The sequence below is a fragment of the Pelodiscus sinensis genome, chromosome 9 (assembly GCF_052426305.1).
Source record: "Pelodiscus sinensis isolate ZL-2025 chromosome 9, ASM5242630v1, whole genome shotgun sequence".
In the NCBI taxonomy this organism is placed as follows: domain Eukaryota; kingdom Metazoa; phylum Chordata; order Testudines; family Trionychidae; genus Pelodiscus; species Pelodiscus sinensis.
The window spans coordinates 37,552,627-37,574,891 of NC_143060.1; the positions used below are offsets into that span (position 1 = coordinate 37,552,627).

A 22,265-nucleotide genomic window follows, 5' to 3' on the forward strand; every position below is an offset into this window, starting at 1 on the left:
TGTAATATATAAATTTATTATGAGAATTTGCTGTTTGATTTGCATTTCACTTTTTTTTGGCAATGGAACTAGTTTACTCAGGTAGTCAGTTTTACAACTGAGTTCTGTCCATTATCACACTTGCAGCACTTAGGCAGTGAACAAAGATTTAATTTACAGCTTTAATTATTTTTGTTAAATAAATGCTATATCGTGGCCCCATACTACTTAGCAAGTTTCTTCAAAAAAACATTGGTATCTATTACTTATCATCATCATCTAATTACTGGCAAATAGGACACATCATCATCACCACACCTATTTAAGATGATCTTTCTATTTGTAAATGAAAAAAATGAAACATGGGGGAAAAAAATCCCCTACCTTGGATATCTGTGCTGCTGGAAGACCTTTTCTCACCAATTTTTTGGAAACGACGGTAAGATGGGCTTCCAACATCTTCTAAAGACTGAGTAGGGAAGTCTCCTGAAGACTGGGATAAGTTTCCATGTGATGTATGAGCACTGTTTGTTGATTGTTTACTAAAAATCCTTTGAAGAAAAAAGCCACTCATTGGAAACAGGCCTGAATACAACATTCAGTTAAAAACTCAATATATATTCCTGCCTAAGGCATTAACATTTTTTCTATTTACATCGATGTATTTTTTCTGTTTACATCGATGACAGAGTCAGGGCTGAGGACAGAAATACTGGGGCCTTGGGAAAAGTGAAGAGGCTGGATCCAATCCCTTCCAGAAGGGCCTAGCTTCCTCCACCCAGCCCTTCTGCATCACCGGGACCACACCACTTGGGAGCTCCAGCAGTGATTTAAAGCCCCAGGAGCCCTGGTTACCGCTGTGATAGCAGCTGGGAGCCCCAGGACCTTTTAAATCACTAGGCTCTGGGGTAGCTTCCTTTCCTATTTCTCCTCCTCCCCCTGCATTGGCAGTCCTGCTCAGGTATGCACCATGATAAATGGTTAGGGCTAAATACTGCTGTCAGCTACATCAGTGGAGTTGCGCATATGTAACAGAGCACAATTTGGCTCTTAGTATTCATGTACCAGTAATACTTCCCATACAATCAATCTTCGAGTGTTTTTGTGAGGTGGCTACGATCCCAATTTTGCAGATTATTACAAAGGTTAACAGATTGTCCAAGATTAGAGGAATTCAGTGGTAGATCTGAGACTAGACCTCGTAGAGCCTGCGTCCCAGTCCAGTACTCCCCTCTAAACATCATTTCTCCAGTAACGCATAGCTCTTTGCTACTTAAAACCATTGTAAACTTCAAGTTTTAACTTTGTGCCATTGGCTGGAACATGACTATGCATCTGTAGCATGTTGACCAGGAGTGGGCAAAATACAGCCTATGGGCTGAATCCAGACCTCCGCTAGGCTCCCCACTTACCCCACTCTCACACACTCCTCAGAGCAGCTCTGTGAACACTGTAAGCTGGAGGGAGAGGCTTTGAGCGCTGCCCTAGCACCAACGACCAGTTTCTAACCAATGGGAGCTGCCTGTTTGCAGGACAGGCAGCGCATAAAGTACTTCTCCCCCTCTGGGCTCGCAGCATTCAAAGGCATACATGGCCCCTGCAACTGATGCAGGGGCACAGAAGACAGGAACCTTGGTGAAGAGGAACCAGCTGGGCTGCTGGATGAAAGCTGCCCAGGTTAGCACCTCCCCGCCAGAGCCTGCCTCTGGCATCCCTGCCCCTCCCCATAGAACACAAACTCTCTCCACTCCTGCTTCTGCACCCATACCTCTAAGAGACTCTGCACCCCGCCCCCTCCTCAAGGTTACAAACCCATCCCAAACTTTGTCAAACCCTACTCCCCATCACAACCCGAATCCCTGCACCCTCTCCTGTACTCCTGCCCCAAGACACAATCCTCTCTTATCCCACGTTCCCTTCTGCACCCAACCTCCAACTGAGACTCTGATCCTCCTCCATTAATAGCATAGAAAAGTGTGACCCATGACCACTTAAATTCTTGGTGTGCCCTCCCCACATCAAAAATTACTGCCCAACCCAGATGTAGACTAAGGGTCAGAACAGTAATATACTAATATATTTTTAGGAGTACAAGTTAATAATCTAATAATAATCTCAGGCCTGGGGGCTGGCTGCAGCCCCCTGCTTGCCTGGATCTAGCCCCTGAGGCTCAGGGCTCCCCTCCCCCCCAGCATTGGGTAGCCCATGCCAGCGCTCCAGCCCTCCCTACAGCAGGGATAAAGCACACAAAATCTACTAGCCTGGGGCCCCCTAGCTGCTGGTGTGAGGGGAATCTGGGGAGTGTCTTTCTCCTCAGTCAGGGGCCACATCAGTGAGGGTTTAGGGTTTTTTTTTTGGGGGGGGGAGGGACTTCTCACTTGTGTGCAGCCCCAAACTGATTTTTCTGTGGGTGAGCAGTGGGTGACCCAAAAAAGGTTCCCCACCTCTCATCTAATTCATCTAAAATGCTGAAGCACCTTAGACAAAATGGCTTACTGGCCAACTTTAGCCTGCACTTAATCAGCTCTCCTCTATCCCGGGGAAGGGAATTGCATAAGGAATCACAAAGGCATGTGCAAGAGAGTAGCATGGTGTGGGGAAAGAATCAGCAATGCAACAAACTCTGGGAGGTAAATGTTAAGGGGTATGCAATGGTCTTGGAATGCCAATCCTACTGATTGTTTGGTTGTTGCACAGCTTATGTCCTTTAACTCTGAAAATTCACGCATATGGATCTGAATTAGAGTAAAGACACAGAATGGAAGAAAACAGAACCTTCCCCTTCACTCTCCAGACTGTATCTTGCCCTGGCACTGGGGGTCCAGGCTCTGCACATCCCAGCACTTCCTTGGCTGCAACACGACAGGAAGGTTTGCAGAGCTGCAGCCATAGAAGGCACATCCTGATACTTGGTTCCCCAGTTGCAGGCATGCAAACCTGCCTTCTGCTTAATAGCTATTTCTAGATAATGGCAACATTTTTTGGGGGGGGGAGGGGGAAGGGAGGGGAGGGAGGGAACCGAAAAGGTGCTAATCAACAGAATCCACTGTACACCAGAAAATACTCCATGCAGCAAAATGCTTAAAAACATAAGATAATATTCAGCCATCAAGATGTGGTGGCAGCAAACACTGCACAACCCATGTACTAGGGATGTAACCAGTTAGCCAGCAGGCCTGGCTCAGCCCAGCCCAACCCCTGCCCATGGGATCCTGGTTAATTGGGATCTTATTCCCATCCTCCAAGAATGAACAAGGATTTAGTGAAGTACTCCTGTTGCAGCATGTCTCACCAATTACACACACAGTTCAAGAACAACAACTTTTATATTACCAGCTAGCTACATCTAAGTTCTGTCTAGTCCTATTATAAACAAAAGGGACAATACAACACTATGGTGGGAATTTCAGATCTAGCACGGATGCACTAATTTAATGTGGTTACTGAGGGGCACACATCACAAGTCATGGCAAAATGACAATTTACATGTGACTTTTGTATGAATTTTGTTTCACTACAAGGTGCATCCTTCTGTAAACCTTTTCCTTGCATTTCATTTCAAGTAAACAAGTGCCATTAATAGTAGCTCTTACCCATCAACCTGGGAACTCTGAATTTCAAAGGAACCTGATTCAATGGGAATGTCTTCTTTTGGCAGACTTTTCACAAACTCTGAATACTGCTGTCCTGGGTCATAGAGCTTGGCATTTTCACAGAGGGACTGACAGTTAACTGGAAGAGAGACAACCTGGGCATGCTGCATCTGGAACAGGTTAACTGTTGCCTGTTATAAAATAAAGATTAAAAACAACACGTTTGGGGCATTTAAAAGCATTTACAAGACAGTTTATATGCAATCCTCTCTTACATTAACTTTGCTGGGGAAAAAAAATTCATTACACCACCAAGGATGCAAACAAGTTTGCCAACTCTATTTGCTAATACTGGATCAGTCAGGCACACAATTCCGTGCTCCGGGTGTCAAGGTTCCCTCTAAGCTACACAGCCATAAAGCTACCTAAGACGACCCATAAAGGGGCACATGCAGAGGTGTACTCCTCTGGCTCCAGCAGGAAGTCCAGATTAAAAAAAGGGGCTTTAAGGGCTGAAGCCAGGGGTTTGTGGACTAAGGGGAGCTCCCTTTAGCCCATGGCCCTGGGCTGCAGTCCATAAAGCCCCGTGTTCTTAGCCAGCCTTTCTGGGAGGGGATGGGCAGGCAGTGGCTCTGCGCATGGCTAAGCACTGGATGTGTGGAAGCACCTGTTCCCCATTGCCAAACAGGAGCTGCCCCAGGCAAGCACATATCATCCCCGTATTAGTGCACATAACAAAATCCATTCTGCACAAGGATATAAAAAAAGGGAAGAGGGGAGGCAAAACAGCTAAGTAACCCTTTGATTGCCAGAAGCTGGGACAAGTGAACTATAGGAAAAGATGATTTGGTAATGGCCCTGTTCTGTTCATTCCTCTCAAGTATCTGGTGCAGATTACTGTCAAAAGACAGGGTACTGGGATAGACACTTTTGGTCTGATCCAGAAAGAGGAATTAAAAAAACAACCAATTTTCCAACACTAGTTGCACCCTCCTTTTCCTCACAGTCACAAACTGCTTTCCCCTTACAACTATTCCACCTCCAGCTGGTCAACCCAGCACCAGTTTCTCTACATTTGGATTGGTGTAAACTGCAGAGCTTTCTGTTCCTCCCACTAACAGGATGGTAGCCTCTAATGGTGAATGACTGGGAGTTCCAAACCCAGGCCGGCCTATAGCTTAGATTTTAGGGTTACAGATGACAAGATTTCTCCCCAGGTGGCAGACTAATTAGGAAAGGATACTGGGTGAGGTGGTCTGCAGAAGGATCAAATGGAGGGAGAAATTGTCTCCTCACAGGCCAGGAAAGAGGAGCAGAGCCACTCCTCATGGCAGTTACTGCAGATTCAGAATTACGGTAATCACTGCTGCACTTTTACCCTCCTCAGTATGGGAAGGATTCTTGCTTCTGGAGTCATATACTCCTGGTTCCATCACCACTGCGGCTTTGCAGTAGCAAAGATGAAAGCCCATATAGCTGAGTTTCATAATATGAACAGGATATGGATCCCATGAGTAAGTATTTAAATATTTAAATACTATGTAGCAAACTTGTTGTCCTCACTGTGAACTGAAATATCTCCTCCTCCCCTGTACTTAGTCTTTTCTAATAAAGTTAAAATTAGTAAGTTAGTCTGTATAGTAGATAAGTAATCTAAAAGACTGAAGAATATAGGCCTTAGCTTCTCTCCTGCCTTCATTCTTCCTCAAACTGGTACCGGATTGATTACTCTAACATGACAACTTCTAGTTGAATTTCATATACTGTAGCCAATCAAAACTGATTTCATGGCAGCTTCAAGCACATCTTCAATGGGGTCAATGTTAATGGGGTCAAAACTGTACTTGTGTTAAGTTACAAGTTTTCACTCTCTAGCGTTGACCAAGCAAATGTCTTTTCTAACCTGCAAATGCAAAAAATATGATGTGAACAATAGCTGTACGCATAAGCAGCAGACTAGGGATGTTAAATTATGATGAATCATCTAATTGAGTAGTTGATGGAATTTCCATCAAATACTCGATTACTCAATGGGGGAGGGGAGGGAGAATTGCTATTTCCGCTGCGCTTCTGTCTTTTAAATGTAGTAAGAGCCACCCACAGGGAACCTGGAGGACTCTTACTACATTTAAAAGGAAGAAGCATAGCGGGGAACCCAGGGCAAGCGGGACTGAAGCAGTTGCCACTTGCGCCGTTTTCTCCACTGCACCTTTGCTGCCCCTGCCCCCTGGGAAGATAGTGCTGGGGGGAGCCAACTTTTAAGCTGGCTTCTGCTCCCCCCTGGGGAAAGCGACCAGTCGATAGACTCTCAACTACATGATAAGCCTAGGCTGCAACAGACACAGAGTAAACTTTGGGCACAGGCTCTTTGCAATGATTAGTGGTGTTCTTACATAAGTTCACAAAAATCCCATCTACCTTCAAAATTCTTGAAAGGCAGTAGTATGAAAAATGTATCCTGACGTACCTTTCTATTTCTTCCACTAGAAACACCTGCTACTTTAGAGCAGTCCCATTATAATCTAGTTTTCTTTTAGTCTGTTACCCCTTTAGGTAAACGTATCAACACTCTACTCCCATGAACAGCTATTTAAAAGTTATTTTCTAAAGCACAACTTTCTTTTTAAGTACAGAAATAGGTTTTAAAAGGGTCTTACAGCTTTAAGGGTAAGATCGCACTGATAAACAAGTTCCCGAAGCTGTGTTAAACTATCACTTTTGAGGCTTTCCATATCATTTCGCTTTTCTTCAACTTCTGCCATGCTGGTTTTGTAGTGTTCACTGGCCTCTTCAGCCTGAAAACAAAATAAAAAAATCCCTGAAAAATATAGGTAACTGACAGACCACAGAACTTTGCTATTAGAAATAAAACGGAGGGAAAAAATCGCATTAGTAAGCTTCTAAATTGGGGGTTCTTATAGAAAAATCAATATCTATAAAGCATAGATTGAAGTAAATTACAAGCACAACATTGTCTTGCTTGCCTTTTTATTGTCCAAGCACAGGCAAAATTCAACACCACCACCATTGCAAAAAGAATTTTTGGAATAAGAAAAACAGAGCTCTTACTTTCTGAAGAGCTTCCTCTTCTAGCTTTCGCTTTTTTTCCAACTGTTTGCTGACATCTTTCACAAGACTTGTGTTGCTTGAGTTCAGATGTTCTTCCTCAACACGAATGGTGGAGGATTTTGCCTTCTCATACTCCTCTTGACGCTGCAAGTACAGCAGCTTTGCTTTTCTTAGAGTAGCTTCTAGTTCTTGCTGTACAATATACAGTGCAAAAGCAAAGAATGAATCTCTTACGTCAAACAATACAATTATGCAACTGGGAAACAGGCTGTCAGGCCTCCATTTTACAGTACTGACCACAAGCAATATCTGATGTATCTGCAATTTAATGAAAGCCTTTGGGATATGAACTGCCGCCAATGAAAGCTGTGTGTGGCTTAATATGAGTTTAGATGTCTAGCTCTAGGCACTCAGCTTTATAAGTTCTGGACTGCATGTTGAGCAATTTTTGAAAAAAGTGTTGGACACTCAGTTGGGTACACAGAAATACCAACCATTTTCTTCTGTTCTCGCTGCCAAAGCTCTTTGATATCTTTCCTTTGTTTATCCAACTCATTTTTTCTTCCTAGGAGAGGCTAGACAAGAAAAAGTTTATGAGCTAAGTAACAAAGTCATATTTTGTTAGAAACTATGCTATCAATTAAATGTAACAAATGCACAGAAAATAAAATTTTACCTGCACAAATTTGTTAGTCTGGAGAGCAGCTGCTGTTCTTTGCCAAAGCTGACCGTTCTCTATATCATTTTGAAAAGCATTTATGAATATTGACTGGAATGGCATATAATCCTAGAATTAAACACAAAACAAACTACTAACATTAAAGGGTAGGAAGACAGAGTCATTCCTGATCCTAGTAAAATGTAACTAGAGCCTCAGGTTTTTTTATGTGTGAAACCCAGAATTAAGTTGTAACATGAATGTTGTTATAATTTTCTCTAATAATTTCACTTCCATTAAGAGAATACTTAAAAAAAAAAGGTGCTTCCTACAAATCTAATTTTTGTGGTTACTAAATAGTTCACAGAACAGTAACGTAAGGAACTTTTTGTTGACGTTAATTCCATAAAGACCACTCTATACTTCCAATATGACACAATTAGTCATCAAAATTTCCACAGAGTCAAATGAGATTCAGAAGGATTTAGCTGATAATTTACCATGTAATCTTCTTTGTACTCACTCATACAAAAATTAACTGTTCGGTGCCCAGAACTAGGACTTCCAAGAGCAAGAAATTCATTTTAATTTTGAAAGTAGATATCAACCTAAATATCCCATTTGATTTTTTTTTTAAGTGTAAGAGACATTTAAAAAATAGAATTAACTGAACACTCACCTGGGATCCAACAATAGCTTTTGTAGTTTCGGCCATTTTTGCTAAGTTTTTTGCACATTCCACTTCTGTAGGTGAAAAAATTGGATTTTTAATAAAAAAAGGACATACCCACCACTATCTTCATTTTGTTACAATCTTTCCATTTCAGGAAATGGGTAAAAGTTCCTACTCACTTTAGTGGAACAGCTACTAATTTAGAAATCAGATTGACAGTTCACAGCACACGCCTGACAACAGATTTAATTCTACCGTGACAAAGCTGATTAGATGACAGAAAGAACCACTCACCCAAGCTAAGCTTTTTTTCTACCCATGAGACTACATCCTTGGTATATTTTGACCAAGCTTTAGCATAAGACAGAGCTGATTCAATTCCGCTGTCATTTCTTAGGAGCACGCTATCGACCTCTTCAGCCCGAAAATGTCCTGAAAATAAAACATCAAATGCAAAGAAGTGAATTTTAGACATGACCACACACTGACAATAAAGCTAGTATCAGCCAGCTGAACACTAAAGCAGCTCTGATCTAGAGTCATTCTTTAATGCTTGTTGACTCTAAATAAGACTGACAGGGATTTCAGAACAAATTAAAGGGTCATGGTATTTTATCTTGACTAGTTGTATAGCCACTATAACTTTTTAAAAAAAAAACAAACACTAGTCTCAATTACTTTCAAATGTGGCTCAGTGATGGTCTATTTTCTCCAAAAAGTTAATAAAGCACAAATAGGGACACTCTCTCTCTCTCTCTCAACATTTAGATTTCTGACTTCATTTTTATATACCTGATTTAAAACCCCCTGAAATATCGAATTTATTTAGAGAATATGTTTGCAGTTCCATGCACATGCAACACAGAATGTACAAGTAAAGAAAGATTCACATTCATGTAAGAAGATTTACCTGTGTCTTGTACATCTTCCCGTTCATGTAGTGATGCCACAGACTCCACAGAAAGGTTTTCAAAAGACTTGATAGTAATAAAATAAAGTGTGTTAGGACAGAATAGTCAAACTGAAAACATACTAACTCAAGAGTATCTACCTGCCTTCTATTTTTCATAATTTACCACTAACACGGGAAGACAGAGGCTAGTCCGGGCTGTTAACTATTCATGCTTGCAAACCTGGAACACCTTTTAAGCTCCAAGACAATTTAAATACCAGGAAATTTTTGCTTATCTTTTAAACATTTTGAGCAGCTGTCTTCAAAGGCTTTGGTAAACAAGTGAATTGTTTAACAAAGCAGTTTAAAATTACCAAATCCACACATCCTACCCTACCCAACCCACTCACACCTTTCAGCAGTTCAACTGAGTTCTGGACAAGAATCAGGAAAGTGACAGAACTACCCCCATCCACTCACCAACCTTTCTTATGTACACTAAGGCTAAGCCGTAAACTCTGCAAAGAAAATTAATTAAAAAAATAAGCAAACTTGACATAATTTGATTCAATTAACATGTGTAATGTTCATCATCAGAAAGGTTTTTCCTCTGAGAAACTGTTTATACTCTGTCCAGATTTCCTCCAATACTTCATTTACCATTCTTATGTTATAAAACCAACAGAATACATTAATCTATTCTGGCAGCAGTTCTATATTTTGGCGTTATAATCTCCATAGAAGAGACAAAACACAACTGCAGCTCATTCTAAATGTTTAAGAGAACAGACATGAATAAAACTGATGGATTTGGCACTGGAAACAAACTTAAGATTAAACATATATGATGAGATACCAATAATAGTATCACCATCAAGCCCTTTAAATGACATTTTCATCTCAACAAAACTGACCAAGGTAAAGTCTACTAACAAATCACTGATCACTCATGAGCCCTATCCTAACATCTCAACATCCAGCCTCTTTCAACCCATAATATGTAAGATGTCTATCTGACTTCAATCATGCAGAGGGAGTTAGAAATTATACAGGCAATTTTCTAACCATCACTATAGACTGGAGAACATCAGTCCCGCAACAGAGTGAAGTCACTACATACCATTCAGGTTTGGAAAATAATACATAGAGATATATCTATCTCAGAGCTGGAAGGGACCTTGAGAGGTCATTGAATCCAGTCCCCTGCCCTCATGGCAGTACCAAGTGCCATCCATGACAGATTTGTCCCAAATCCCTAAATAGCCCCCTCAAGGATTAAACTCACAACCCTGGGTTTCGCAGGCCAATGTACAAACCACTAAGCTATCCCCCCCCAAGTTACTTTACATACTCCATGTTAATAGTGCTTTTGACAGCAAAGTTTTCTACTTTTTTTTTCCCCAGCTACAGTCAAGTGTTTTTACCAACATCAGGTACAATTTCAGAGAAGATCAATTCCTATGTTTCTTACCAACAATTAGGGTACGTCTAGACTACATGCCTCTGTCGCCAGAGGCATGTAGATTAGGCTACCAGACATAGGAAAATGAAGCGGCGATTTACATAATCGCCGCTTCATTTAAATTTACATGGCTGCCGCGCTGAGCCGACAAACAGCTGATCAGCTGTTTGTCGGCTCAGCGCGGCAGCCATGTAAATTTAAATGAAGCGGCGATTATGTAAATCGCCGCTTCATTTTCCTATGTCTGGTAGCCTAATCTACATGCCTCTGGCGACAGAGGCATGTAGTCTAGACGTACCCTTATACTACATATAGCAGCAAGTTTTTTCCTCCTTAATATTCACCTATCCAATGGCCTTGATCACGTGCACTTCTATAGACGGCCATAATTTAAGACAGATGACCAACAAATTGAACTTTCCTAGGTTGCCCTAGTTGCTCCAAAATTTCAAACATGTAATCATCCCCTCTCTCAGGAAAACAAAGGATGAGAAAAAGTTGGTGGTGAGTATGAATTGGTGACCATTACGAACTGATATAATTCGGGTTCCACAGTCATTTTGGTACAGTCTTACTGCCCCTCTTGTTTTCTTCTTGTCCTCATACTGAGGCTTTGCCTACACTGCCACTTATAAAGCTAAAACTTAGTCATTCAGAGTGGAAAAAAAGCACACACCCCTTAAGAAGCAAAAGTTATAGCACTGAAAAGCACAACTACAGACTGCATTTTATCGCCAGGAGTGCATGCTTTTTTAGATAAAGCTACCACCCCTTCATTAGGAGTGGTTTATTATCACCAGGAGAGCTCTCTCACACAAAGCGTGACTACTCTACCTATGTTATAGTGCAGTGCTGCCACTGCCACACTGAAACACGGGCAGTGTAGACATACACTTAGAAGAGTGTGCCCTTTGGCTCTCTTAACCAAGTTCTACATTTGTCTCTATAGGACTCATTTTATTTCCTCAGATTTACTATCGCACAACTTCCCCATTCCTTGAAAGTCTCCCTTTTCCCTGCAAATCTGTTAGTAAAAATTTCCACACAATTTCACCATTGGTCTCACTACTGAAGCAGTCACTGCTGTGATCTGACTCGCTCTTTTGTATAAGAGCTACACAAATTATGAGAACTTGATCTGAGACTGCCAATCACTCCAGGTTTAAGAAATTCTCCCCTTTATATTTTCTAACACCATGAAACTTAAACCAGTCTAGAAACCGAGCTAAACTTTAAGCACTATATTAGTAGCTGAATAAACTCAAGGACTTCTAGAATGTAATTAGCAATAGCAGCTTTAAAGTAAGTTTATCAAATATGGTTACTTGTTTAGACAAGCTTCCTAACTTTCCAAATGGAGACTAAAATCAACCACAGCCTGTTTCTCTTTTGGTAACTTCCTGACTCAGGTTGTGGTAGCACTAGTTTTGTTAACAGCTGTGCAGATAGGAGCCCATTAAACTTATACCACCTTGGACTGTCCATTCAGCTGCCAAGCAGAAACCACTGAAAATTATTAATAAATTTACTGAGATTCTATGGTGCCTTACTGCCAATTAATTTTAAGTCAGGTGAAACTTGTTTTCTAAAAGATTTAAATTCCTAATCAGTTACTTTCAATTTCCATCATTGTTTGGTTTTACTGTCTTTTAACCCCAATTTCTCATGCTCCTACTCATTTAGCTACATGACAATCATGATTTTCTCTTTAAGATGTTCTTTGCACAGCCACAGAAATCATGGTTAAGCACAATTGTGTAAATAGCCAAGGTCAAAGCATATTATGAAATTACCTTCCTTTTCTGCATGGACAGAAAAATGAGCAGCAACACAGTTAACCCACATTTCTCCAAGTCCCTGCTTCAATACTAGCAACATTTTTTTAAAGTTTCCCAACTATTGCAGATGAACAAAGTGTTAACTTTGAGAGCCTCTTTATGTAGCTGGCCCACTGGCTCTCTCATTCAATTCTGTTGGGAACAAGCCTAAACCGTATAATGTCAAAAACTATCACAGTTCCTGGAAGCCTGTCTAAATGAGGGCTTCTGAAATGCAACAAAAAAGGCCATAGAGAACGATATATTAGCCTTGCTTGTATAAACATGGATCTCTAAAAGTTTTTAAAAAAAATTCTAGTACAGAAAAGAAAACTTTAGAAGATCTGACCATAACAACGTGACTATATTTTAAAGATAGTTTCTAGTAGCACAGACAACACCTAAAATCATGCACTCCAACATCTGGGCTTGTATTTCAGCTTTCATTCTTGATAGTAATATTTGGATCATCATGCACACTGATTCTTAATTAAATTTTCTACCATACAATATACCTTAACAAGTTCAATTTTTTTCCAGCTTGCACAGCACTGTTTAGTACCACATTTTACTCATTTATGCATAATTAAACTTAGGTTCTGTTTCTAGGCTCAAGAGGTCTACTTTACTGGAATCAAACAATGCAATTGTTCTTTTGGATAAACTCGTTTTAAAGGTGAAATAATGTAAACAAGACTGGCAAAGATGAAACAGCACTGGTATTAACACAAAAATATTTTACACAGGGAAGCTTTAACAATAACATAAAATGACATTTTCAGTTTAACTGGGTTCATCTGTCAGAAAAATCGAACAAATTAACCCAGAAACAAGGATATTCAAAATAAGATGAAGAGGTTATGAAAATTTCCTTTAAAAATGTGACCTTATATTCCCAGAAGAATACATTCAGCCTACCCGGCTTCTACGAGATACAGGAAGTCCCAATGACGAACCATTGTCTACATCTCCCATAAGGAAGTCTGAAACACTGCCATGAAAACAGAAAAAAACCCGTGTTTTATTTGTTTGTTATTGACAGAATATCTTTAAGTCACCCCAAACAGAAAACTAGGTGTCTATTAAAGACTATCTATTTTAAAAAATTCTGCTAAACAGCATGCTTAAAAATAATCTAATTTTCTTTTAGCATTTTCAGACTAACGAGTTTTTAAACTATCTACAAGACAAGAACAGCAGAAATTGTGGTTTTACTTAAGCTCATGTCTCAATCAAACTTTACCGAGACTAATAGTAAATATTCATGTGTCTTCTGTGTTAATTCTGGTCAGCACTGTGCCTTTTACATTCCAATTTATTTCACTTACACGTTTCCAAAGGTGAACGCCAATGTGTCGATAGAAGAAAATATTTCACTGAAGAGTTCTCTCTTGTTTCCTTCATTCACCTCTTTGAAGTTCACAGCTTAGGAAATAGAATTCGAATTAGAAATTGTTCATGCTTACAAGACAGGAAAATTCATATAATAATCTCACAGAAAACACCTACAGAGAATAGTAACTTTATGCTTCAAGAAAGTATATTTCTAGAATTGTTTATAAAACATTACTGCAGAACAAAGTAATAAATACAACTCAGTTTTAGAGCAAACAGACAAACACAACACAGAAACCTTCCAAACTGGGAATAAGGTTACCATCGCTCAATTCCCTACATTTCCCTATTCCCAGTTAAAATCTGTGTGGAAGTTCTTTGGGGGAGGAGGGAGGAGAAAGGAAGTGAGAGGCAAATGAAGAAGCATAGCCACCAACAGGAGTGATTCAGTCACCTGCCCAGTAACAGTAAACCCATACCACTGTGCAAGCTGGGAGCAGTGGAGAGTACAGACACAAATCTCTCCATCACCACACATGACTTCAAAACAGAAAAAGAGCAGGTTTACTCTTCACACTCTCATACTACAGTATTAGTGTTGAGAGCGACTGACCATGACTTGGGTTTTGAGGTGCTATAACAAAACAATGAGGAGGGAAAAATGATTTATTTTGGTAGCTTGTGTCAACAGCCTGAGGGAGGAGTAAATTTCTTACAGGCATAATCAAAAACAAGAGTGTGGCAGTGTGACATGGAGGAAAAGCAGGATGTCTTCTATCCTGTTCCAAATTTAAAGCCACAGAAAGAACGCAAAGAGCAGTTTTCATTCTGGTTCTCTTCAAAATACTCTTTCCCTGAATCAGGGGTGGTCCTCAGGTAGACAGTCTTGTGACTTGTCAGAGTGAATGGAACTTAGATTAGTATCTATGCTTAATTGGGCAATGTGAAATTCTGGTTTTCCAAGATGCCATAAAGTTCTCTCATACACACAAACACTTTTGCAACATTCCTTCATGACAATATTAACCCAATGCAAATAACTTAACCGATTTATAGTGCTTCAAACATACAAAAATTGAAATATGGAAATAACACTCATTGTATCTATTTCCAGACTCAGTAATGCCAACATTAAGTAAAAATTGAATTCACTGCAGTTTTCCTAATAATCTTATGCTTTTTAAGGGTTTAGCCTAAACTACTTCAGAAGTGTCCTACCAGATGCTTAAATCCTAGTGGTTAACCAAAACAAAGAAAAATACAGTAAATCAGGTACTCCCAGATTTCCTTTGTGAAAGGAAAAGTTTTCACCACAAAATTAACACAAATTCCTTCCTTCCTCCTTGAATGTACTGAGTACGCCAATTGGTTTGTCATAAATGCTTTTAAAAAAGTGTTTTTATAGCAAGCTAGCCTGATATTAAACAGTCCTATGCCGTATAACAATTCTTTGGCATACAAAGAACATACTGTAATGAAATGGCAACAATAGTTTAATAGTAGTCACATGACAAAAATACCAGCAGTTACTACAGTAGTCACTGTTCCCTGTAAAGATCATGGTTTCTCTCCCTTTCCACTTTAAATAGTGTGAGTAACATGAAAATAATGCCTCTGGTATTTTTACGGAAAAATAAATGCACTATAAAATTTCGCAGAGCAAGCATGTTAGATCACAAGCTAAGAGGATTTTTGCAAATCAAAGGAAGAAAACATTTTGAAAAAACCTATAATAATTCAAACCCTCAACTCTAGAAATCAGTCTACAAAGTTTTTCAAACACAGTCATTAAATATGACAAGGAGTTCTGTGGCACCTTCTAGACAAACAGATGTATTGGAGCATAAGCTTTCATGGGCAAAGACCCACTTCGTCAGATGCATTAAACATTTAATGTAATTAACATTTAAACAAACATTTATAATTTATGGATTTATTAATTACCAGCTCTCCATGAATGGAAAAAAATAAAAATGAAATGCAAGCAAAAAATTCCAGACTATTTGGAAAAAAAAATTACAAAATACATCAATTTATTAAACACAAAGGACTTACCATGAAAGTATTTAGTAAATCTGTTAACCGAAATATCCTCTCACTCTACTAATGAAACATTTAACTTGCAACCTCACCCTATAGAAAGGCTGTTTGCATTAAAAATCAGCTTTCCTGTTGCAGGAAGACTCCCGCTCAGTCTCGTGAGGCATTCATTTTCAGTGATGGAGAAATCTTTCCCTTTCAGAGTCCATCACAATTCATGGGTAACAAAAATTTTATGACAGAAGTTTCAGGATTCCCACCTCTCTTGTAATAAGATTCCAAAAACTTCCTACCAGTAGAATTAGATATAGACAGCTTTCTTCATGTCTCTTACTGTTGCTTTGCTAATGTACTTAACATCAACTTTAAACATGCACACTCTTTCCCCAGGACATCCTGACTGCACACAATAGCTACTGAAAACAATGGACTGTAGTAATATTTCTAAGTCTGGAAATGACAACTATCTATACTGATGTAAGTTTCAAAGTGAGCATGCAACTTCACACTGTAAAGATAACACATTAAGACCTGCCATCTAGTGCCTAAAAGGCAGTATGTGTAATATATTAAAGGTGAGCTGCATTCTTAAAGGAAAGATGAATATGTACCAACAGTCAGCTTAACTAATCAAATGAAGACACTGTAAACCAGATTTAATATCTTCAAAGCCAAGGAAACCATAAGCTTAATGCATATAAAATGCCTAACAGGTAAAATGCAGGTATGGGCGATCCCAGCTCCTACTGGCCGGGAATGGCAATCCACAGCCAATGGGAGCTGAGATCTATGCCTGCAGAGGTGCAGGTAAATATGCCAGTGCATGTAGTCAATTGTCTTCTTGGCTGGCCAGCAATCAATTAGCTAAGGAACACCTACCTGGCCTAATAAAGGGTTACAAAGCTTCAGACAGATTTCAAAAGACAGGAAGAAAACTCCAGAGAAGAAATTCGCAAGGAATTTTCTATTTAGAGAGCACACACATTTTCCCTTTGTAGAGTCTCCCATCCCTTCAGTCAAGACCTGTCTTGACATACAGCACACTAGTGCAGCTGTGCCACTGTACTGCTTTAGGAAGATGCTACAATACCAACGTGAGAGCTTCTCCTGTCACCAGTTAATCCCACTTCTCCTACATGGGGATTAGTAAGCATAACTGTAACTTCAGGATGGGGATTTTCCACAACCCTAAATAATACTGTTATATCGATATAAGTTCATAGTATACGTCTGGCCTTCAATTCTCTAAATGAGCTATGGCTACATGCCAATTCTTCACATGTACATAAAAGCGCTATAGTCATGCTATTTAACCTTGGGATGTAATAGTGTAGTCCAGTGGTCACCAACCAGTAGACCGCGATCTACCGGTAGATCTCGGAGGCACTAAGAGTAGCTCTTGAGCCCTCTCTGAAGGGCGCGCCTGCGCAGTACATTTACATTAGATTTCCTTATTTGAGGAGCAGCTACTCACTGAGCAACAGCACAGGTGAGTAGCTGTGAGGAATGGTGGGAATTTTTGTTTTTAAAGTAGCAGTATACGGATTGGGGATAGCAAGTGATGGAGAGGAGGAGAATAGAGAGGCCAGGGCTTCAAGGAAGGGGCGGGGCGGTAGATCTTGGCTTGGTCTGTCATTTAAAAAGTGATCTTGGGTGTAAAAAGGTTGGAGGAGACCACTGGTGTAGTCGATTAACCAATAAGTTAAAGTTTATAGGTTAATGCTATAGACTACATGCATTTCCCTCCTCCCCCCCTTGCCAGTACATTTTTTTAAGCAGGCTGGCCAGCAGCCCAGTTCAGTTCTGGCTCGTACCAGGTCCAGAACCTACTCCTGCTGTGGCTCTGCATTTAAAGTTTATTAGGAGCCAGGTTGGCAGCCTGGCTCAGTTCCGGCTCATGATGCCTCCAGGAGCTCAGACCCACCTTAGACAGGGACTGCTGCCACCCTGTTCTGCTGTCTTTTTTAGCAGAAGCAGCAGCACTGGGCAACAGGCAGCCGGTTCACAAGTGGGGCTGTTTTTTAAACTGGCTCCCCTCATGGACCAGCTCCCACCTGACACCCTGCACTGCTGCCTCTGATACTGCGGCTGCCAGCCCCACCCCTATAGAATAGTCAACTAACTGATAAAAATTCATGAGTTTACTCTACTATTCAATTAACCAATATTTAACATCCCTAATTCAACCTAACTGGGCTCACCTGCTGAAAAAAGAATAAATGATGTGACTGCAGTGTTATGCTTTGAACTAGGAATGTAAAAGTGTACATGTGTAAAAGAGTAACCGAGAAGCCAGGGCATCTGATACAGAGGCAGCGGCGTGTGGGCGGAGGGAGAGAATTTTGAGCAGTTATACATTTACCCTAACCAGCCACATTTTAACATCCCTACTTTAAACCTTATTTAAAATGTCCGATTTTAATAAAAAAGGGTTTCCCAAATGGCAGGAAAGTTCAAGGTAGGTCACCAACCCAGTGCAGAGAAGAAACCCCACTGGGATAGGAGGGATGGAGCAGAAGTCAACAACCCTGCACTTAGAGAGGGGGCTCCTGCCCTGCAAGGGCTGGGCAAGTCCTCCCATTTTTAGTTTGACCAAGTTAAAATTAGTGTAATGGTGCTAGGGGCAAAGCATGCTGCTACAGGTGGTCAGTGCCCCCTCAGTGGATTGAGGTGGTGGTATGATTTATATATCTTCTATTTAAATTAGGTATGCGAGTTACATATAGTCTATTTACATTGGAGATCCTGCTTTAATTGGTTAACTAGTTAAAGCCTAGGCAAACATAACATTTAACTGGTTAACTGATTAGCCAGGATTTTACATCCCTAATTTAAAAGGACAGAGCTGAGTTTTCAGACCTCTGACTTTATACACTATTTCCCACTAAAAATGTGTCTACGTTTATAATGACTACTCAAATCTGCATTCATTCGACACAATATACAATTTTTTCACTAAAACATTGTGTAGTAGGCTCTATTACTCTCAATTGCTGATAAAACTACGCATCTAGTTTCAAACTTTGCATGAACCCACTGAACTAAGGACATACGTTCTCATTAATTAGCACTAAACTGAACACTAGTTATCAGATTCTGGTGTAAGGGTACTAATTATATGGACTAATTCAGTTTTTTTTTTTTTTTTTTTTTTTTTTTTTTAACAGATAACCTGTAAAAAAAAAAAACAAGAAACAAAAAAAACCAAAGCCAAATGGCATTTGTAGCCATTGTAGAATTGCAAACAAAAGGGGTCTGGCTTTTTTTTTTTTTTTTTTTTTTTTTTTTTTGAGTCAGGGGATGGGGCAATTGGTTTTAAAGTTTATTCTTCTTTAAGGATGTTAGAATGCATGTATTCTGGTAAGTTCTGGAAAATTTCAACAGTTACACATTTATACGCTGGGGGAGGAAGCTGGTGCTCACTTGAAGTCAACTTAAAAGCCAGCTTCCCGCATGCATCAGCTCCCTCTCCTCCCCCTTCCCCAGCTGCTGCCTCTGATACAGTTAACCATTTATACTTTCACATCCCCCCTCTTTTCCCTGGTTTTTTACATTAGAAATTCAGGCTCCAACAGTGCTGACAGCAAGTATAGAAGTATAGAAGCAGAGACGACATGACTTCACAGGAATTTCCATCTCTGGGAGAGCTGTACAGGAAACCCTACTTGTACCATGGAGACAGAAGACAGGTTCTAGTGTCTGCAGTACTTCTAGAGCACAAGCAGGAGGTGCAACTTGGAGAAATAACCATAAGAAACTTTACCTCCATGCATGAGAATGACACAGATAAGCCAAACACAATTCTTAACTGACATAGCAGGAAGAATCTATACAAAAGGGGAAAATGAGACAGAATGTTGAGCATCACTACAAAAGTGAAGAGAACAAAAGAAAGTGTCTTAAAGAAACATGAAGATGTCAGACAGAGAATTCCACACTTGTCTTACACAGGAAGCAATTCATGAGGGATTTTTACCCATACCTCAGAGCATTCTCTGTATCATGTAGACAGGGCCTAGTGACAGCCGTTTTAGCTGGCTCCACAATAGCCTCCTGGAGGACAGGATGATCCCAGAACTAGACAAAGTTATATGCAAGCATACTCCCAACATTTCTAGTGGCTAAAATGGAACAAGTCTTTCCCCCAGAGTGGCAAGCCTAGAGGGTTGGAAGAGAAACCGTTGCAGAGCAAGCCTGCCCACAACCGGCAGTGAGAGACACAAGTCACTACTACATGTAGTAATGAAGCCTTTCCCTCCTTGATGGTGGGGCTCAGCTTCTCACGCTGGGCATCAATAAACTGGTACATAGAGTTATAGTGCTGCTAATTCAAAACAAACTGGTCACCACCTATAGGGGGCCAGCCCAAATCTGAGTGGCACTGCCACCCCATTTGTCAGAGCCAGGTCTCAATGTCCAGAATGGGGAGCCAAGACCAGCTAGCCCTTCAAATGGGCCAGTAGCTTTTGTGGGCAAGTCCTGAAAAACCAGAACTGCTGGAAGGTCTGCTAAAGACTAAGAGTAGAAAGCACAGCCAGTGCAGAGAGAGGTAAAATGATTATGCAGTTCACCCTAGTGATGTCACTTCCTGGCTGGTCTGGGCCTACAGCTAGCTGGAGTAGGATTGCCAGGTGTCCGGTTTTGAACCAGACAGTCCAGTATTTAAGCTTTCTGTTTGGGAAACAAATTGAGAAAATATAAATGTCTGGTATTTTCTAAATAAGAAGTAATGTCAAGTGTGTCTGGTATTTTTGTTGAAACCATCTGGCAACCCTAAGCTGGAGAACTGCAACAGCAAGTGCCAACATCTGCATCTCTGATATTGTCATTTAAGGACAATTTAACATACATTTTGTCCTCCAATTTGGGGATTACATAAACAAGGCCAAGAGAGCATTATAGATTTGTATTACTGATATGGAAGTTTCTTCAATCAGGATATGATTTGTATCACCTCTATACATTGTATATTATGAAATCTCATAATAGTAAAAAGGGTTTGGTTGGAAGACCATAGTGAGCCAATTAAGGAAGGTAAACCTTGTGTCATGATAAATATATTAGTGTTAATCTCAACTACATACATGTGCAGTTAAAGATTGATATAAAGAGTCTGAGCTTTCAAAATAATAGGTCTTATCAATGTGCTTCCTGTAATACTGTAACTCAACTTTGCCTTTATTAAAAATGAAAGACCGAGCTTATTCAATAATGTACCTGACTTAGGGGAGGGCTGGGGGAAGTGACAGTTTAAAATTTACTGGACTGCTCAGTTAATCATCATTTATAACCTGTTAACCTGGAGCAGCCCCCTACCTGTGTGTCACTGTGGGCTGTTCTGGCTGGGCCTGCCACACCGGGGGCAACCAATTAACCCTTTACATCTCTACTCAGGGGTTTAAAATAATTTGTAGAAATCTATCTTCATTTGTCATATATGCCATCTAGATAATAACATTTTATTTATTTCATATCTAATACACAGAAACAGACCCTGTGTTACAAATTACTAGTTCTCCATTTTTCCTGAATTTGAGAGGTGACACTTCCTTACCTTTTACCTTTGCAATGACTGTTCCTGCAGCACTGAGAATGTCAACTGAATTGAGAGTCTGATGTTTACTTATCACTGCCTTTAGGACACGGAGCAGCTCCCCTAAACGTTCATGAACAACATGATGCAGACAGTCTTCATTTTCTGAAAGAGATTTTAAAAAACTGAGTTAAAGCAAATGTGAAAACTATCAATGACTTCCTTAAGTCCAGTCTCTCAGCCCTGGTCTACACTAGGGAGTTATTTTGAAATAACCCCCTTATTTCAAAATAATAAGCGGAGCAGCCACACTACAAAGCCCCTTATTTTGGGGGGGGGGGGGGGAAGAAAAAAAAAAAGGCTGGTTATTTCAAAATCTGTACCCTTGTTATCCCCCAAGGAAAGCATTTATTTCAAAATAGTTACATTGAAATAGCATTAGTGTGGACGCACCGCTGCTGCTATTTCAAAATAACTGCTCCCTGTAGTAATTACTCCCCAGTGCTTCCGGGTGCTCTAAGTTGAGATAGTGCATCCACAATAACAGAGCCTGCTTCAGACTAATTTCAAAGATCCCCTGTAATGGGGACATGCTATTTCAATTTTATTATTTTGGGAGTTATTTCAAATTTATTTATTTCTAAATAATTTCCTAATATAGACATTCCTCAGTGACATTCAAATCTTCTGGGCTGCCGTCCCTGCAAGGTTAAGATTGCACTGAAAGTTACTGAAACCAGCCGTTCAACTTCGTTAGTTCTAAGCTAACAAAAATTGCTTTGGGTACATCTACACTCCACAGCTATTTCGGGATACTGGATGTATCCCGAAATAGCTACCCCGCATCTACACAAGCCGCCCGTTATTTCAAAATATTTTTCAAAATAAGAGGTGTGCGGTTTTGTCATCTTGGGAAACCTAGTTGCATGAGGGTTAAGCGATGGCTTGAAATAGCACATTATTTTGTAATTTGGCACTGTGTAGACATGCAAAATTTCAAAATGAGGTATTCTGGAACAGATTTGAAATAAGATACACAATTTGCGTAGCGCAAACTGAGTAACTTATTTCAAGTTTAGGATGCTGTCTAGATGCATCTTTTTTGTGTGTAATTACTTTAACTGGGTTTTGTTTTTGTTTTGCTTCAATATTATCTACAAGATTTAAAAAAATAATCTCCCAAAAAGAATTCCAACCAAATCACTAGAGGACAT

General features: G+C 40.1%; 1 protein-coding gene across 3 annotated transcripts in view; it reads right to left on the reverse strand.

The window, feature by feature from the left end:
• ARHGAP29 (Rho GTPase activating protein 29) overlaps positions 1-22,265 on the reverse strand; it is a 78,492-nt gene that overhangs the window by 12,767 nt on the left and 43,460 nt on the right. For 2 of the 3 annotated variants that reach the window (XM_075936560.2, XM_075936559.2), the window contains exons 3-14: positions 21,073-21,216; positions 13,472-13,568; positions 13,062-13,134; positions 8,883-8,949; positions 8,267-8,404; positions 7,979-8,043; positions 7,318-7,428; positions 7,136-7,216; positions 6,642-6,833; positions 6,230-6,367; positions 3,573-3,763; positions 364-530 (exon numbers count right to left, since the gene is read on the reverse strand). In XM_075936560.2, the coding sequence (XP_075792675.2) occupies positions 364-530; positions 3,573-3,763; positions 6,230-6,367; positions 6,642-6,833; positions 7,136-7,216; positions 7,318-7,428; positions 7,979-8,043; positions 8,267-8,404; positions 8,883-8,949; positions 13,062-13,134; positions 13,472-13,568; positions 21,073-21,216 (1,464 nt within the window). Of the gene's footprint in view, positions 1-363; positions 531-3,572; positions 3,764-6,229; positions 6,368-6,641; positions 6,834-7,135; positions 7,217-7,317; positions 7,429-7,978; positions 8,044-8,266; positions 8,405-8,882; positions 8,950-13,061; positions 13,135-13,471; positions 13,569-15,533; positions 16,232-21,072; positions 21,217-22,265 lie in introns of those variants that run through there. The other variant, XM_014569045.3, reaches the window with a different exon arrangement.